Source organism: Oncorhynchus nerka, linkage group LG24 (genome assembly GCF_034236695.1).
Source record: "Oncorhynchus nerka isolate Pitt River linkage group LG24, Oner_Uvic_2.0, whole genome shotgun sequence".
In the NCBI taxonomy this organism is placed as follows: domain Eukaryota; kingdom Metazoa; phylum Chordata; class Actinopteri; order Salmoniformes; family Salmonidae; genus Oncorhynchus; species Oncorhynchus nerka.
The window spans coordinates 24,701,564-24,717,001 of NC_088419.1; the positions used below are offsets into that span (position 1 = coordinate 24,701,564).

At 42.2% G+C, this 15,438-nt stretch overlaps 1 protein-coding gene across 2 annotated transcripts in view; it reads right to left on the reverse strand.

Annotated features, from left to right (window-relative positions):
* The window catches only part of LOC115107713 (sodium/potassium-transporting ATPase subunit beta-1-interacting protein 2), a 144,129-nt gene that overhangs the window by 67,553 nt on the left and 61,138 nt on the right, over positions 1-15,438 (reverse strand). For both annotated transcript variants that reach the window (XM_029631280.2, XM_065008736.1), the window contains exons 2-3: positions 9,889-10,026; positions 2,632-2,712 (exon numbers count right to left, since the gene is read on the reverse strand). In XM_029631280.2, coding sequence (XP_029487140.1) covers positions 2,632-2,712; positions 9,889-10,026 — 219 coding nt within the window. The remainder of the gene's footprint in view (positions 1-2,631; positions 2,713-9,888; positions 10,027-15,438) is intronic.

Genomic DNA, 15,438 nt, shown 5'->3' on the forward strand with positions numbered 1-15,438 from the left:
ACGCCTGCTCTACCCACTCTTCCCTGCTCTTCATTGTCACTTTCTGTGCCACCAGTCCCCTGCTGATGGCCTCCAAATCCAATCCCCAGCATCTCTCTGGGCATGCCAATGGAAATGGACAACAGGCCAAAGAGTTGGCAGCTTTTAACCCATTCACATATTAAAGCACAAACACAACCCCGAGGGGAGCTCTCGTTAAGAGTGCACAGTTTGCTGCTTGAGACATCCGCAACTCAGAGGGCCACCATTTCTCTTTAATGTCAAAGAAACATGATGACATTTTCTCTATACAAGCCCAAACCTGATCTACTGAAAATACTATAGCTGTTTATTCTCTCTCAAGTCATTCACCATTTCAATGTCAATCACTCTCCTGGTAGACTATTGGCTTTCACCTAGACACATCCCTCTCGGCAGAGGGATTGAACTCATTGAGACCTGTAAGAAGGATCTCGCTATTTAATGAAGGACAGACGTAGGGATTCTTCCCATTTGTTTATCTTTATTTGTTTCTGTGTGTGATGTAAATCTAATTGCATTGCTGCCTTGGCAGGGCCCGATGGATTCTCTCCTGGTTAAACACATTACACCCACATTAATAAATCATGAGCCACACCAACGTGAGCCAAATAAATCACACTAACTAACATACTATCCCTTTACTGTTACTAATTAAAGTGCCTGAGCAGACCCACCGTGCAGAACATGCAGCGGAATCACACTCAGAACAACAGAACCTCAGCTCTACAGCACTGTCGAATACCGGATGCCCTTTTTCAGCAGCCTGGCAAAACGAGGAGGAGCGATGAGTTGATGCCTCAGTGCCTCTCTTCTCACTGGGAAGACAAGTGACAAGGATACTTGGGGAACTGACTCTGGTAAATTGTGAAGGAAGTCTTGGAGCAGGGGAGAAAAGATGTGCTGAGCTGGGAGCAGCAGCAGCTCAGGCCTGAGTGAATAAGCTCTTGAGGAGCCTCAGCGTCGGCAGAGGAGCGGGCTCTTGGTTTGTGATGGCGCTGCAGTAATGACAGACCGCAGGCCCCAGAGGAAGCCCAGCTTCAAAAGATGACACCAGTCCTGCCAGTCCACAACAAGCCAATCACACGAGCCTCAGAAATCCTACTGTGTACCACCTACAAACCCTCTGTCTTGTCTTGAACTGAGGATCACTGCATTCGTATTTGGTCAACAGATGTTCTCAGTGCCAAGACAATGAACATCCTCTTCGAAGGATGCTCTTCTTTCAGGCAAGTTAGATGGCAAAAAACTCAGAACTCACTGATTAAAAGGCAATATACCATGCATAGACCGTATTTTTGCGGAAATAACAGGATTGAGTTTGTCAAGGTGTATATAGCCTCAAACCCATGTGATTTGCCAGCAGTTAATGACATCGACTGCACTGTAATAAAACTGTAACGCAACAGATGCCATCCCCTGATGCTTTTCAAAAGTGCTAAGATATCTCTGAGGTGAAACTGCCAAATCCTCCAAAGGCAATTGAGGAGGAAGGAAGCCATTTTGGCAAAGGCTGGTGGAGAGTGAAGACTGTGAGACTTAAGTGAGAGCGCCATCTGTTGCCATCTGATTCCAGATAAGATGAAACAGTAATGACTAAGCAACACGGAAACACAATCGACTAATAAATGAACAGACATTCCTCTCCGATAAGCACAACACAACACACCCATACGTGTTCTCTTTCCTTTCTATGTGGATCCACTGAACTAAAACTACCATGCCGGTGAATAAGCTTGATCAATAACACTAATAATAGTTATCATTCAAGATATAATATTTTCATGTAATGCAGGCATGTTTGTGACCAAAAGCTACAGCAATATAACCTTCGTGTGTCTATTTGACTCGTCCCCACAGCTTTAATATTATCGGATCATGAGAAGAGCTCAGAGTCAGTGATCAAAATAAAGGGATTAGTCATTTCAGTTTCATTTGGAAAATGAAAACGTAATAGATAAAAGCACTTGATGAATTGGATAATCAAGTTACACGGCTGGTTTGCCTTTTAATTGGGTACAATATTGGACATTTTGACATTTTAATTATATCTTCTCTCATTTTCTCATACATACATGAGCAGATGAAAAATTATGGAATAAATTGCTAGTTGAAATGAGAGAGATTGAGCATGGGGAGCAAAGAGCGGGAGTTGGGTGAGGGAGGGAGAGAGACATGTAGAGAAAGAGAGAGAGAGAGAGAGAGAGAGAGAGAGAGAGAGAGAGAGAGAGAGAGAGAGAGAGAGAGAGAGAGAGACGACACATTTGCATCTATATTGCAGTATTACTGTATTACCTTGAACCAACAGTGAACCAACAATGCTTATTGACACATCAGCTCCAGTATAGTACTACTCCTTTTGTATTCATGCTTGTAAAAGTACAAACTGTGCACTTTTCGTTCCAAAGAATTTTGAAGAAAAATAACAGAGAGGCGGCTAGATAGATTGCTAGCTTAGCTAGCTATCTCTTTCAGAACCAGGGAAGTAATGTGTAACCTGTGATTAAATTGCATGAGAAGGCCATTAAAGACATTTTATCCATGGTCTCTGTTCCCGGGCAGGTAATAATAACAGCTCACCAGTCCTGTACAGCTCTAAGCAGGTCACATTACCTTGGAGAGGTCCCCCACTTCCAGGTAGAAACAGATGATGAAGACATTCCAGGTCACCCAGAGCACCAGCCACACTGCATACTATGGGAGAGAGAGAGAGAGGAGCGAGATAGAGAGGGGATCGAGAGAGGGGGAGAGAGAGGGGGGAGAGGAAGCACACACCACTGAACTAACAGTATCACAGTATTAGAACACCACAAGTGGTGTCAAGTTCAGAATAACACCCCCAAAACAAATGCATATTTGGATTCTCGTTAGTATCTGGGCCAAGATCATAGTGTTTCTTTGTAATTAATTATCTTCCGGGTATGTCTTCACACAGATCTGAGACATGCCAGAGTTAAACATTCAGTGCCTTCTCGGTATTGAAGCAGAGTATTAATGTGTGTGTGTTTATTGGTTTATTCGGATCCCCATTAGCTTTTGCCGAAGCAGCTTGTGTCAAAATGAAATTGTTAGTGAAGAACACAACAATGTTGTTATAGCACAGAAGGTCCACTTTTATGTCTGTACTGTCAAAAGGTCTAAATGTGTACTCACAACAAGGTCAAGGGCAAAATGAGTTTGACAACCCTGATCTAAAACATGGCGCATCTAAAGACATACATAGATCTTTTTTGGAGCAGTAACGATGTGCGCTGAGAGTCGGGAAGCAAGTTCAGGGAGTGAGTGTTTTAATAAATAAATGAAACCAAGACGTAACACAAACAACGCACAGACAGGACCCGGGAACAGAAACAATGGGGACGGAACCAAAGGGAGTGACATATAAAGGGCAGGTAATCAATGAAGTGATGAAGTCCAGGTGAGTGTCATTATGCGCGTAACGATGGGGACAGGTGTGCGCCATAACAAGCAGCCTGGTGACCTAGAGGCCGGAGAGGGAGCACACGTGACAAGAGGGATATTTTGAATCATCGGATTGCATTTTAAAGCAGACAGGTGATTCAGAATACGATACTGGGCATAGGAAATGGGAAATCAAATTGCATTACATGTAGGGAGCTCAGCCAAATATACTGTTTTACAGTGCATTCGAAAAGTATTCAGACCTTTTGACTTTTTCCACATTTTGTTACGTTACAGTGTTATTCTAAAATTGATTAAATGAATCTACACACAATACCCCATAATGAGAATCCAGTTGTTTTTGTTATATTTGGCAAATTTATAAAACAATTAAAAACAAATATCTTACTTACATACACTACCGTTCAAAAGTTTGGGGTCACTTAGAAATGTCCTTGTTTTTTAAAGAAAAGCAATTTTTTTGTCCATTAAAATAACAGAAATACAGTGTAGACATTGTTAATGTTGTAAATGACTATTTAAGCTGGAAAAAGCAGATTTTTTATGGAATATCTACATAGGTGTACAGAGGCCATTATCACCATCACTCCTGTGTTCCAATGGCACGTTGTGTTATCTAATCCAAGTTAATCATTTTAAAAGGCTAATTGATCATTAAAAAACCTAATGACCCTTTGCTATGAGACTCGAAATTGAGCTCAGGTGAATCCTGTTTCCATTGATGATCCTTCAGATGTTTCTACAACTTGGTTGAGTACACCTGTGGTAAATTCAGTTGATTGGACATGACTTGGAAAGGCATACACCTGTCTATTTAAGGCCCCCCAGTTGACAGAGCACGTCAGAGCAAAAACTAAGCCAGGAGGTCGAAGGAATTGTCCGTAGAGCTCTGAGAGGATTGTGTCGAGGCACAGATCTGGGGAAGGGTACCAAAACATTCATGCAACATTGAAGGACCCCAATAACAGTGGCATCCATCATTCTCAAATTGAAGTTTAGAACCAACCAGTTTCTTCCTAGAGCTGGCCGCCCGGCCAAACTGAGCAAACGGGTGAGAAGGGCCTTGGTCAGAGAGCTGAACAAGAACCAGATGGTCACTCTGACAGAGCTCCAGAGTTCATCTGTGGAGATGGGAGAACCTTCCAGAAGGACAACCATCTCTGCAGCACTCCACCAATCAGTGGTCAGACGGATGCCACTCCTCAGTAAAAAGCACATGACAGCCTGCTTGGAGCTTGTCAAAAAACACCGAAAGACTCTCAGACCATGAGAAACAAGATTCTCTGGTCTGATGAAACCAATATTGAACTCTTTGACCTGAATGCCAAGCGTCACGCCTGGAGGAAACCTTGCACCATCTCTACGGTGAAGCATGGTGGTGGCAGCATCATGCTGTGGGGATGTTTTTCAGTGGCAGGGACTGGGAGAATAGTCAGGATTGAGGAAAAGATGAACATTCTGTTTTGAACATTCCTTTAGGACTGATGCCCAACAGCATTCTGCTCAATTGGCACTGATGAAAATTTCATCAAAAGTGTATTACAGTGGCTTGGAAATACAATACATTTATACCGTTTGTCATCATTTTGATGTAACCAGATTGACTGTAGATGCAATAAAATGTTAGCTAGCTAGACCAACAGATTTTAGCTAGCTAAAGTTATCATTGCTAGCTATTTTTGATTAACTTTGCTTACTAATAAAAACATTGCCATATGTATTAAGTAAATTTAACAACATGATAATGATGGAAAAGTTTCTTCCTACCAACTACACCGAACAAAAATATAAACGCAACATGTAAAGTGTTTGTCCCATGTTTCATGAGCTGAAATAAAACATCCCAGAAATGTTCCATACGTAAAAAACGCTTATTTCTCTCAAATGTTGTGCACAAATGTATTTACATCCCTGTTAGTGAGCATTTATTCTTTGCCAAGATAATCCATTCCCCTTACATTTCTGGCATATCAAGAAGCTGAATAAACAGCATGATCATTACATAGGTGCACCTTGTACTGAGGACAATAAAAGGCCACTCTAAAATGTGCAGTTTTATCACACAACATAATGCCACAGATGTCTTAAGTTCTGAGGTAACGTGTAATTGTCATGCTGACAGCAGGAAATTCCACCAGAGCTGTTAGGGACTAATGGGACAAATGGCCTGTTCCTGGTGCTTCATTGGCCCTGATACCCACTCAGCCAAGAAAAATGGAACTTCAAGTGGTGTGCTGCTGTTGTTATGACATCGTGTCAGAGAATTGAATGTTAATTTCTCTACCACAAGCCGCCTCCAACATCATTTTAGAGAATTTGGCAGTATGTCCAACCAGCCTCACAACCACAGACCTTGTGTACCCACGCCAGCCCAGGACCTCCACGTCCGGCTTCTTCACCTGCGGGATCGTTCGAGACCAGCCACCCGGGTAGCTGATGAAACTGTGGGTTTGCACAACCAAATAATTTCTGCACAAATTGTCAGAAACAGTCTCAGGGAAGCTCATATGCATGCTCGTCATCACCAGGGTCTTGTCCTGACTGCAGTTTGGCGTCGTAACTGACTTCAGTGGGCAAATGCTCACCTTCGATGGCCACTGGCACACTGAAGAAGTGTGCTCTTCACGGATGAATCCCAGTTTCAACTGTACTGGACAGATGGCAGACAGCATGTATGTGGTCGTGTAGGCGAGCGGTTTGCTGATGTCAACGTTGTGAACTGAATGCCCCAAGGTGGTGGTGGGATTATGGTATGGGAAGACATAAACTACAGACAACAAACACAATTGCATTTTATAAATAGCAATTTGAATGGACAGAGATACCGTGACAAGATCCTGAGGCCCCATTGCCGCTCCATCGCCTCATGTTTCAGCATGATAATGCCTGGCCTCATGTTTCAGCATGATAATGCCTGGCCTCATGTTTCAGCATGATAATGCCTGGCCTCATGTTTCAGCATGATAATGCCTGGCCTCATGTTTCAGCATGATAATGCCTGGCCCTGTGCTGCAAGGATCTGTACACAATACTGACTGGTTTTCTTATTCACGCCCATATCTAAGGTATCTGTGACCAACAGATGCATATCTGTATTCCCACTCGTGTGAAATCCATAGATTAGGGCCTAATGAATTCATTTCAATTCACTGATTTCCTTATATGAACTGTAACTCAGTAAAATCTAAGACATTATTTCATGTTGCATTTATATTCTTGTTCAGTGTATTTGTCTACTTTAGCAATGTCATCGACATGTTATGAATGTGTTAGGGTACACTTTTCCCCTTCACCTCTCTAAAATATATGTTTCTGGCTGAATTCACCAGACCATTGAGAGAGGGGGAGAGCCGCCACGGAGTAGGTTTTTACCATCTCTAAATCTGACACGTTGTCAGGACATTAGATCCAGAAGATGGGTGCGTGTAGTGGAACCTCATTTGGCCCCTCTCCAGCTACTGGCAAGCACAATTTTAAATGAGAATAAAAATGTATCTGCTCTGACAGCATTACCAAAACGGATATAAGCAAGAGTAATGCTGGACAGTAAGCCATTTATCTTCACAGGCATAGGAGGGGATGAGGAGGGGTGTAAAGGTGATCAGCTTTATCTCTGCAGCATGACAGGGGCTCTCTCTGACGGCTGATTTGATGACCAAGTCCATCATAACATCGATATCTCTCCTGAGCTCTCAGACAAGTCAAAATGCCTGGGTTTTAAATCTGCATATGTGGTTTTAGTGAAAGGCTGTCACTTATAACAAGGGATTTATTTCTGGTAGGAGAATCTTGAATTAAGATTTATTCCTGTTCACTTTATCCCCATTCTGTGTCGGACATAGATTTAGCCTTGGCATCTTATCAGTTAGAGGACCATACACTGAGTGTACCAAACATTAAGAATACACCCCTTAAATATTTTGTCTTGCCCATTCACCCTCTGAATGGCACACATAAACTCATCAAAAAAAGAAATGTCTTCTCACTGTCAACTGCGTTTATTTTCAGCAAACTGTGTGTAAATATTTGTGTACATATTTGTATGAACATTTGTATGAACATAACAAGATTCAACAACTGAGACATAAACTGAACAAGTTCCACAGACGTGTGACTAACAGAAATGGAATAATGTTTCCCTGAACAAAGGGGGGTCAAAATCAAAAGTAACAGTCAGTATCTGGTGTGGCCACCAGCTGCAATAAGTACTGCAGTGCATCTCCTCCTCATGGACTGCACCAGATTTGCCAGTTCTTGCAGTGAAATGTACCCCACTCTTCCACCAAAGGCACCTGCAAGTTCCCAGACATTTCTGGAGGGGAATGGCCCTAGCCCTCACCCTCCGATCCAACAGGTCCCAGACGTGCTCAATGGGATTGAGATACGGACTCTTCGATGGCCATGGCAGACCACTGACATTTCTGTCTTGCAGGAAATCACGCACAGAATGAGCAGTATGGCTGGTGGCATTGTCATGCTGGAGGGTCATGTCAGGATGAGCCTGCAGAAAGGGTACCACATGAGGGAGGAGGATGTCTTCCCTGTAACGCACAGCATTGAGATTGCCTGCAATGACAACAAGTCAGACGATGCTGTGACACACCGCTTCAGACCATGGCGGACCCTCCACCTCCAAATTGATCCCGCTCCAAAGTACAGGCCTCGGTGTAACACTCATTCCTTCGCCGATAAACGCAAATCCGACCATCACCCCTGGTGAGACAAAACCGCACCTCGTCAGTGAAGAGCACTTTTTGCCAGTCCTGTCTGGTCCAGCGACGGTGGGTTTGTGCCCATAGGCGACATTGTTGCCGGTGATGTCAGGTGAGGACCTGTCTTACAACAGGCCTACAAGTCGTGGTCTGCCACTGCGAGGACGATCAGCTGTCCATCCTGTCTCCCTGTAGCGCTGTCTTAGGCATCTCACAGTACGGACATAGCAATTTATTGCCCTGGCCACATCTGCAGTCCTCATGCCTCCTTGCAGCATGCCTAAGGCACGTTCGCGCAGATGAGCAGGGACACTGGGCATCTTCCTTTTGGATTTTTTCAGAGTCAGTAGAAATGCCTCTTTAGTGTTCTAAGTTTTCATAACTGTGACCTTCATTTCCTACCGGCTGTAAGCTGTTAGTGTCTTAATGACCGTTCCACAGGTGCATGTTCATTAATTGTTTATAGCTCATTGAACAAGCATGGGAAACAGTGTTTAAACACTTTACAATGAAGATCTGTGAATAGCTGTAATAGCTACAGTAAATTGGATAGTGCAGTTAGAATAACACGAATTTAAGCTTTCTACCCATATAAGACATGTCTATGTCCTGGGAATGTTCTTGTTATTTACAGCGTCATGCTAATCACATTGGCGCATGTTAGCTCAACCGTCCCAGTATAGTGACACCGATCCCATAGAGCAGTGGTTCCCAAACTTTTTATAGTCCCGTACCCCTTCAAACATTCAACCTCCAGCTGTGTACTCCCTCTATAGCACCAGGATCAGCACACTCTCAAATGTTGTTTTGTGCCATCATTGTAAGCCTGCCACACACACACACACTATACGATACATTTATTAAACATCAGAATGAGTGTGAGTTTTTGTCACAACCCAGCTCGTGGGAAGTGACAAAGAGCTCTTATAGGACCAGGGCACAAATAATAATATAATAATAATCAATCATTTTGCTCTTTATTTAACAATCTTACATTTAAAACCTTATTTGTTCATCAATAATTGTGAATAACTCACCACAGGTTAATGAGAAGGTGTGCTTGAAAGGATGCACATAACTCTGCAATGTTGGGTTGTATTGGAGAGAGTCTCAGTCTTAAATCATTTTCCACACACAGTCTGTGGCTGTATTTAGTTTTCATGCTAGTGGAATTCCCGCGAGAGAGTAACGGTTAATGTGATTAGATGTTAATTATTTGACTAAGCTACCTGTATTTCACATTGTGTTGTTTGAAAAAAAATGGAATCACATTTTTAGTTGGCGTACCCCCGACGGCATTGCACGTACCCCTGGGGGTACACGCAGTAAAGGGTTAAAAATCCTTTTCTAAACTGTCTCCTCCCTTTCATCTACACTGATTGAAGTGGATTTAACAAGTGACATCAATAAGGCACCATAGCTTTCACCTGCATTCACCTGGTCAGTCTATGTCACAGAAAGAGCAGGTGTTTTGTACACTCAGTTTATATTCCTTTTCAGTATAGACACTTTAAATATCAATTCAAGTCATTAAATATTAACAGGTGATAGTATCTTTTGTCAGTCTGTTCTCCCAGTTTAAGGAAAGCCTTTGAAAAACAGCATTATACACAACTGAAATCAAATGTGTGATAGGTGAGATATATTATTTGCTTCATAACACCACTTTACATAAAAGCACTTTCCACTTTCCAAAGATATTAATGTATAGGAAATTAAAGAAGATATAACTCACCCCAGTTACGTATCTTGGTCTGAATTGTACAGTCCCAAAGAGCCCCAAGATGACTATGATGATGTGCACAAAGTTTGTGAGGATAGGAGCCCATTGGTACCCAAGGAAGTCAAATATTTGTCGTTCCAATATGCTGATCTGTAAGGAAAATCAAGAAAAATAAATTAACATTAGTACCAGAGCCATGAGATATGTGTTAGAGTGATGTATCTCCAAGTTTATGCTGAAAGGGAGGGAGGACAGGGCATTCTGCTTGCACACCACACCAAGGGGCCGAGACTTCAGCCTCCTCTCTCTCCTCTTCCCAATCACACAACTGCCTCTAATTGCCCTGGAAGTGTAGAAATCCTCAGGGTCACGTCCCCATCCCCCTCGATCTTGGCCTCTGTGGGAAATTGAAGCTGGCAAGGCTAGACCCCTTTGCACCGACCATTTGGATCTCAGTGTCTGATTGGACGTGACACCAGTTGTTGATATGACTACCAGCCATGGCACTTCAAACGGCTGCGGTAAGGAGAGGGATCACAGTGTGTCCCAACGGTGTCGGAGCCAGATATCACTTCATAGCTCCGATGCTAATGATTCCCAAATCCCCACTTGCACTGCAACTACAGGAGGCTTTAAACTCAACTTCATATCTGCAACTAACAATCTCCTTACTGTAAAGGCACTGTCCTTACTAATAAAGGTATGTCAGAGCACTCCATTTATTACAGTTGGAGGAGTGAAAAAAATGCCTGGCAGAATAATTGGATTTCCCTCCCTGTAAATTCCATGTGAACGAATAGGAAATGGCCTTGAAATATTTGTGAGATCTCAGTTTAACAAACTGCCGCCTGAATTCGAGAACTCGAAGTATGTATATTCGTGATGGGAATTCTTCACTCGTGTTCCTTCTATTGACTGTTGATGAGCTTTGACGATCACAACAGATGCCACAACTAAATGAACTTCTCCTTTGAGCGCTCCATTCCTCTCCATGTCGCTAAGCAACATTTTATGAATGTAATTTCATCTCGTCAAAACATCAAGTTTCTCTATATTAAATCCAGTCTGTCCATGTCTCAGTCCAGTCCAGAGCTGACCAGCTGAGATCCCTCACACTGGGCTTCTGATTAAGAATAAGCTATGCTACCTGCCGATCCACAGATCTCTCTGCTGATTCTGTCCCATGCTGTCTGTCTGTATGTCTATGGCAGCCTAGCTAGCTGCTATACATCTGATACTGTATAACTCATATATCATGAATCAGAATGCACAGTTAGGTCCATGTGACAGGGTCCTACTGTCATTCCAGACACAATGACTCACAGCTCTATGACTCAGTTTTTCCCAGATTAATGATAGTATTTTTAAAGAACTTTCCTCCGAAATACAGAGGCTGAGCTTGGCATTTTTCAATTTCATTGCTCAGCTTACCTTGTTTCATTGTATGACACGTAATGACCCTCTTTTAATGCTTGGTTTTGAGAGCTATTGCTCAGGGGATGAGATTTCTCTCCATTTACAGGATCTCCATTGTAAAAGTGCCGGCACAACTGTTATCCATCCAGCAGGAACTGAGAAATTCAAAAAATGTTATTTTGAAAATATAACCTAATTGAAAGTGAATTAGCTTCTAGTTAGTGGCTTTCATTATGATCTAGTACATTAGACGGTCTTTTTTCCTAAGTTGATGTAGGCTATTCCGCCACGGGTATGTAAATTGTATCTATGCTAAGCTGTTCCTGAAACCTATCTTGTCTGTTTATCTGGGCCAGTCTCCATGGTGACCCTCTGTCATTTCATGGGTCAGTGGAATGAAAGGAAAACTGGTGTTTTTCCATCTGTTTCTTTCCAGAAAATACTGAATAGTCAGAGCAAAAGGGAGTCAGAGTCAGGGATCAACGCTAGCTCCTCTACGCCCCCTACCACCCGGCAAAGACCTCTTATAAAAAGCACCTTTCTGTCTAATATGACACCCGTCAGGTCCTCCTCTTAGAGGCGTTGTTAACTTGTTTCTGCTGAACTGCAAAATCACAAAGAAAAATGTATGATGGTAATTAGCAGCACTCAGCATTTCCATGGTATTGGAGAAGGAGAAGCACTCATGAAAAGCTGCATGCACCTCGCCATATTAGCTACTAAAGCGGGGAGCCCAGAGAGTCCTGATGGGAGCCCATATGGCAGCACAAAAGCAGCCTGCCGCCTGGATTAGAAAGGTAAACAACAAGGAAACATGCTATATTGCTGCAATTAAACATGCAGCGCTTCCACACCACATTTACATGTATAAGGCTCAACCCAAATAACAGCCATTGGTGAATTGTAACCCCTAGCATTAGTTACCTGATAATATCTAAATGTCAAAGCTGCCTGAGAGTACACTTGGGAGTACCTGATGTTATTGGATGAACTCCCAGACACCCAGAGACTCGTCTGCCTCGGTATCACAGGCCGTGTACAACGTTGAGAGAAGAAAGAGGCTTCAGGGCTTTCCTCACTGCCTGACACAGAGAGACAAACCTTGGGCTATTGTTGGAATCAGAGGGTCTCCCTAGTCATTAATGTGGCCCCTGAGCCCACTTTCATCAACACAAATAGGAACAGCTCTCCCAAGCAGCTGTGCACAGAGTAATTATCCATACATTAGTAATTATAAACATATATTTGGGGGGAACCCATTATTGAGTCGGTCAGAAGAGTGGCCTTATTCTCCAGGGAAATAACATTGACTAAATGAAAGGGGATCCAAATAACATGCCAGATCCTAAGAGAAGGAATGTCTCAGTAGGCTATAACCCTTTGTCTGACAAAAAACATCTGCAAGGGCAATTGGTAGGCCCTACACTAAATTTGAAGAAAAAAATAATAATTAGTAAACCATGAAACTCCATACATCTGTCATTATATATTGTCATGGTGTTCTGTTTTTCATACACAAGAGTGAATTTAGTTGATCAATCTGTTTGGTCATGCTGTTTTGCATAACACCTTCATTTTACCCTCCTGAAAAGAGTTGGAAAGAACCTCATTACTGAGGTAGAACATAAGGAATCCTGGCTGATTACAGGAAAAGAAGTGCACACTTCAGCTCTCTACAACTGCTGATTGAAATGGAAGTTTATCCTCCGAGCTTCACCAAAGCTTAGGGGTTTTCTTTTTTCTCCAAGTGTGGAGGAGACATGAGTTGCCTCTAATCACTGAGACAAAAGCCAATCAATCAGTGGTGGCAGAATGAATAGAGAGGAAGGCAGCTTCATGCTACATTCAGACAATGCTCGGGAGGCTGTACGACACACAGTGGCTCTGACCAGAGCACATTAGCCCCAGAGTGTGGGGAGGTAACAGGAGGTATTGTGCATCCTGGACTAGTGGGTTCCCTCTCATGCAAAATCACAGATAAGGCCTTCACCATTTTCCATCACTAGTACTACAAATCCACCTGCAAACGCTCAGGTGTTTTAATGGTACTCCAAACATTCAGTTAAGCTAGACTACAGAACCTGGGGGAGAGAAAAACACCAAGGTAGAAATTGATTTGTTAAACAAATAGCACATCAACGCTTATCGACTGGATGGCACACTGGGTATGTTGTTATGCAGATAATAAGGGATGTTGTTTAGCTTTCAAGGAAAGAAGGAATCACAGGCTCTAATAATAATTTTAGTGTGATATGGAAAATTGTACTGTAGCATACATGTTCATTTCTGTGTATGTCCATTTCTGTCCCTGCAGGCAGTTGGCTACTGTATCAATTATTTCCTTCTGTATATTAAACCAATCCCATGCTTGGCGAGGTTTCATAATTTATTCACTGTGAACGTGAAAAACAAATATATTTAAAATATATTCAGGCTAGATCATTTAAAAAGGTTTGAAACAAATCTCTCACATCTGCAGAGGGTAAGACTGTCTCTCAAAATACTCTTGGATGGAAAGAAAACATTTATGCAAAATGTATGATCCAAAATGAATATATACTAGATTTCTCAGAAACATCACTTTCACAAGATATTCATGAGATGATCCCAACGATATATGTAATCTGATAAATAATAAAGCACAACCTTTATGCCAATGTAAATGAGTCAAATAAACTTTTTTGTTTTACCAGATAAAATATTAAACAACAGCAACACACATTTTGAATAATTTTCTCCCCGACTTTGCGGTATAGATGTTTAAAAAGAGAGAGAAAACAACTAATAATATATGCACAAGTTTCATGAAATATTCATCAACATCATGTGCATGTGTAAGATGACGGATGAATTGTAAAATCATGAGTCATGAAAAATGTATGGGTGGAGGCTTGGGGGGAGGGTCCAAGATATGGGAGAGGGTGTAACTTTTTTTTGCTTTGGGGAGGGTTGTGTGTTATTTTATTGGGCACAGTTTACATTCGCTGTTTTGCAGGTGCTCCTATATTTTTCATTCCGTCCTGCTTGCATGCGCTTCCCTACCAAACCCCTGGTTCAACCAATGCCCTCTGGGACAAGTGTTCTGCCACTGACAGGCCGCGTGCGGACTGCCAGGGGCAGGTTCGTTGTTTGAATGAATTAATGAATTTCTCTCTGTCTGTCCCGTAGGCTACGTTTATAATGCATCAATGCTGCAATGTAGCAATTTATCACCACCAGCCTAGGCTAGGCTACTACAGTAAATGTAGGTGACCACCTGTGTGCTATGTAAGAGACAGACAAAAAAATATTGTCCGGAGTTTGACCATGTCAATAACTGCTTACAAACATTTAGGCTACATAGATGTCTCTCTCTCTCCCTTTCCTTTCCTTGTCTTTCCTAGTCAATTAATTTGATAGGCTACATTGTTTAGGAATAATCCTAATGTTGCCAACTTTCTCATATCCTACAGCCAGGATTAGAAGGTAGGCCTAGGTTTTTAATACGTTTTTAGGAAAGGAGAAATGTAATATGTTCTTGGGTCTGAGATGCGCTGGTAGCTTTGATTGTCCATTCAGAAAGTCTCCGAAAGTAGCCTATCTGGACTGAGGAATGATATAACTGACATAAGCATAACAAAAATGAAGGCAAGTGCCATGATGATCAGCATATACAGTGGGGCAAAAAAGTATTTAGTCAGCCACCAATTGTGCAAGTTCTCCCACTTAAAAAGATGAAAGAGGCCTGTAATTTTCATCATAGGTACACTTCAACTATGACAGACAAAATGAGAAAAAAATCCAGAAAATCACATAGTTGAAGTGCACCTATGATGAAAATTACAGGCCTCTCTCATCTTTTTAAGTGGGAAAACTTGCACAATTGGTGGCTGACTAAATACTTTTTTTGCCCCACTGTACCTTTGGCCATGTTGTGTATGTGCTGGAATGACAACAGATGCCAGTTTTGCATTTCTTCTCTTAGGCTGAGATGCAAACTGAAGCAAACACTCCTGTCATGATTGAATCATCTTGTGATATTTTCAGTAGTAACATATTGCCATTGCCACTGCCTTCTCAAATGCAAGAGAATGACTGCAGCAGCAGCGTTTGTGACGTTATGCAAATCTTTTGGCAATGTTGGGGGGAAAAAGGCATTGGAGTTGG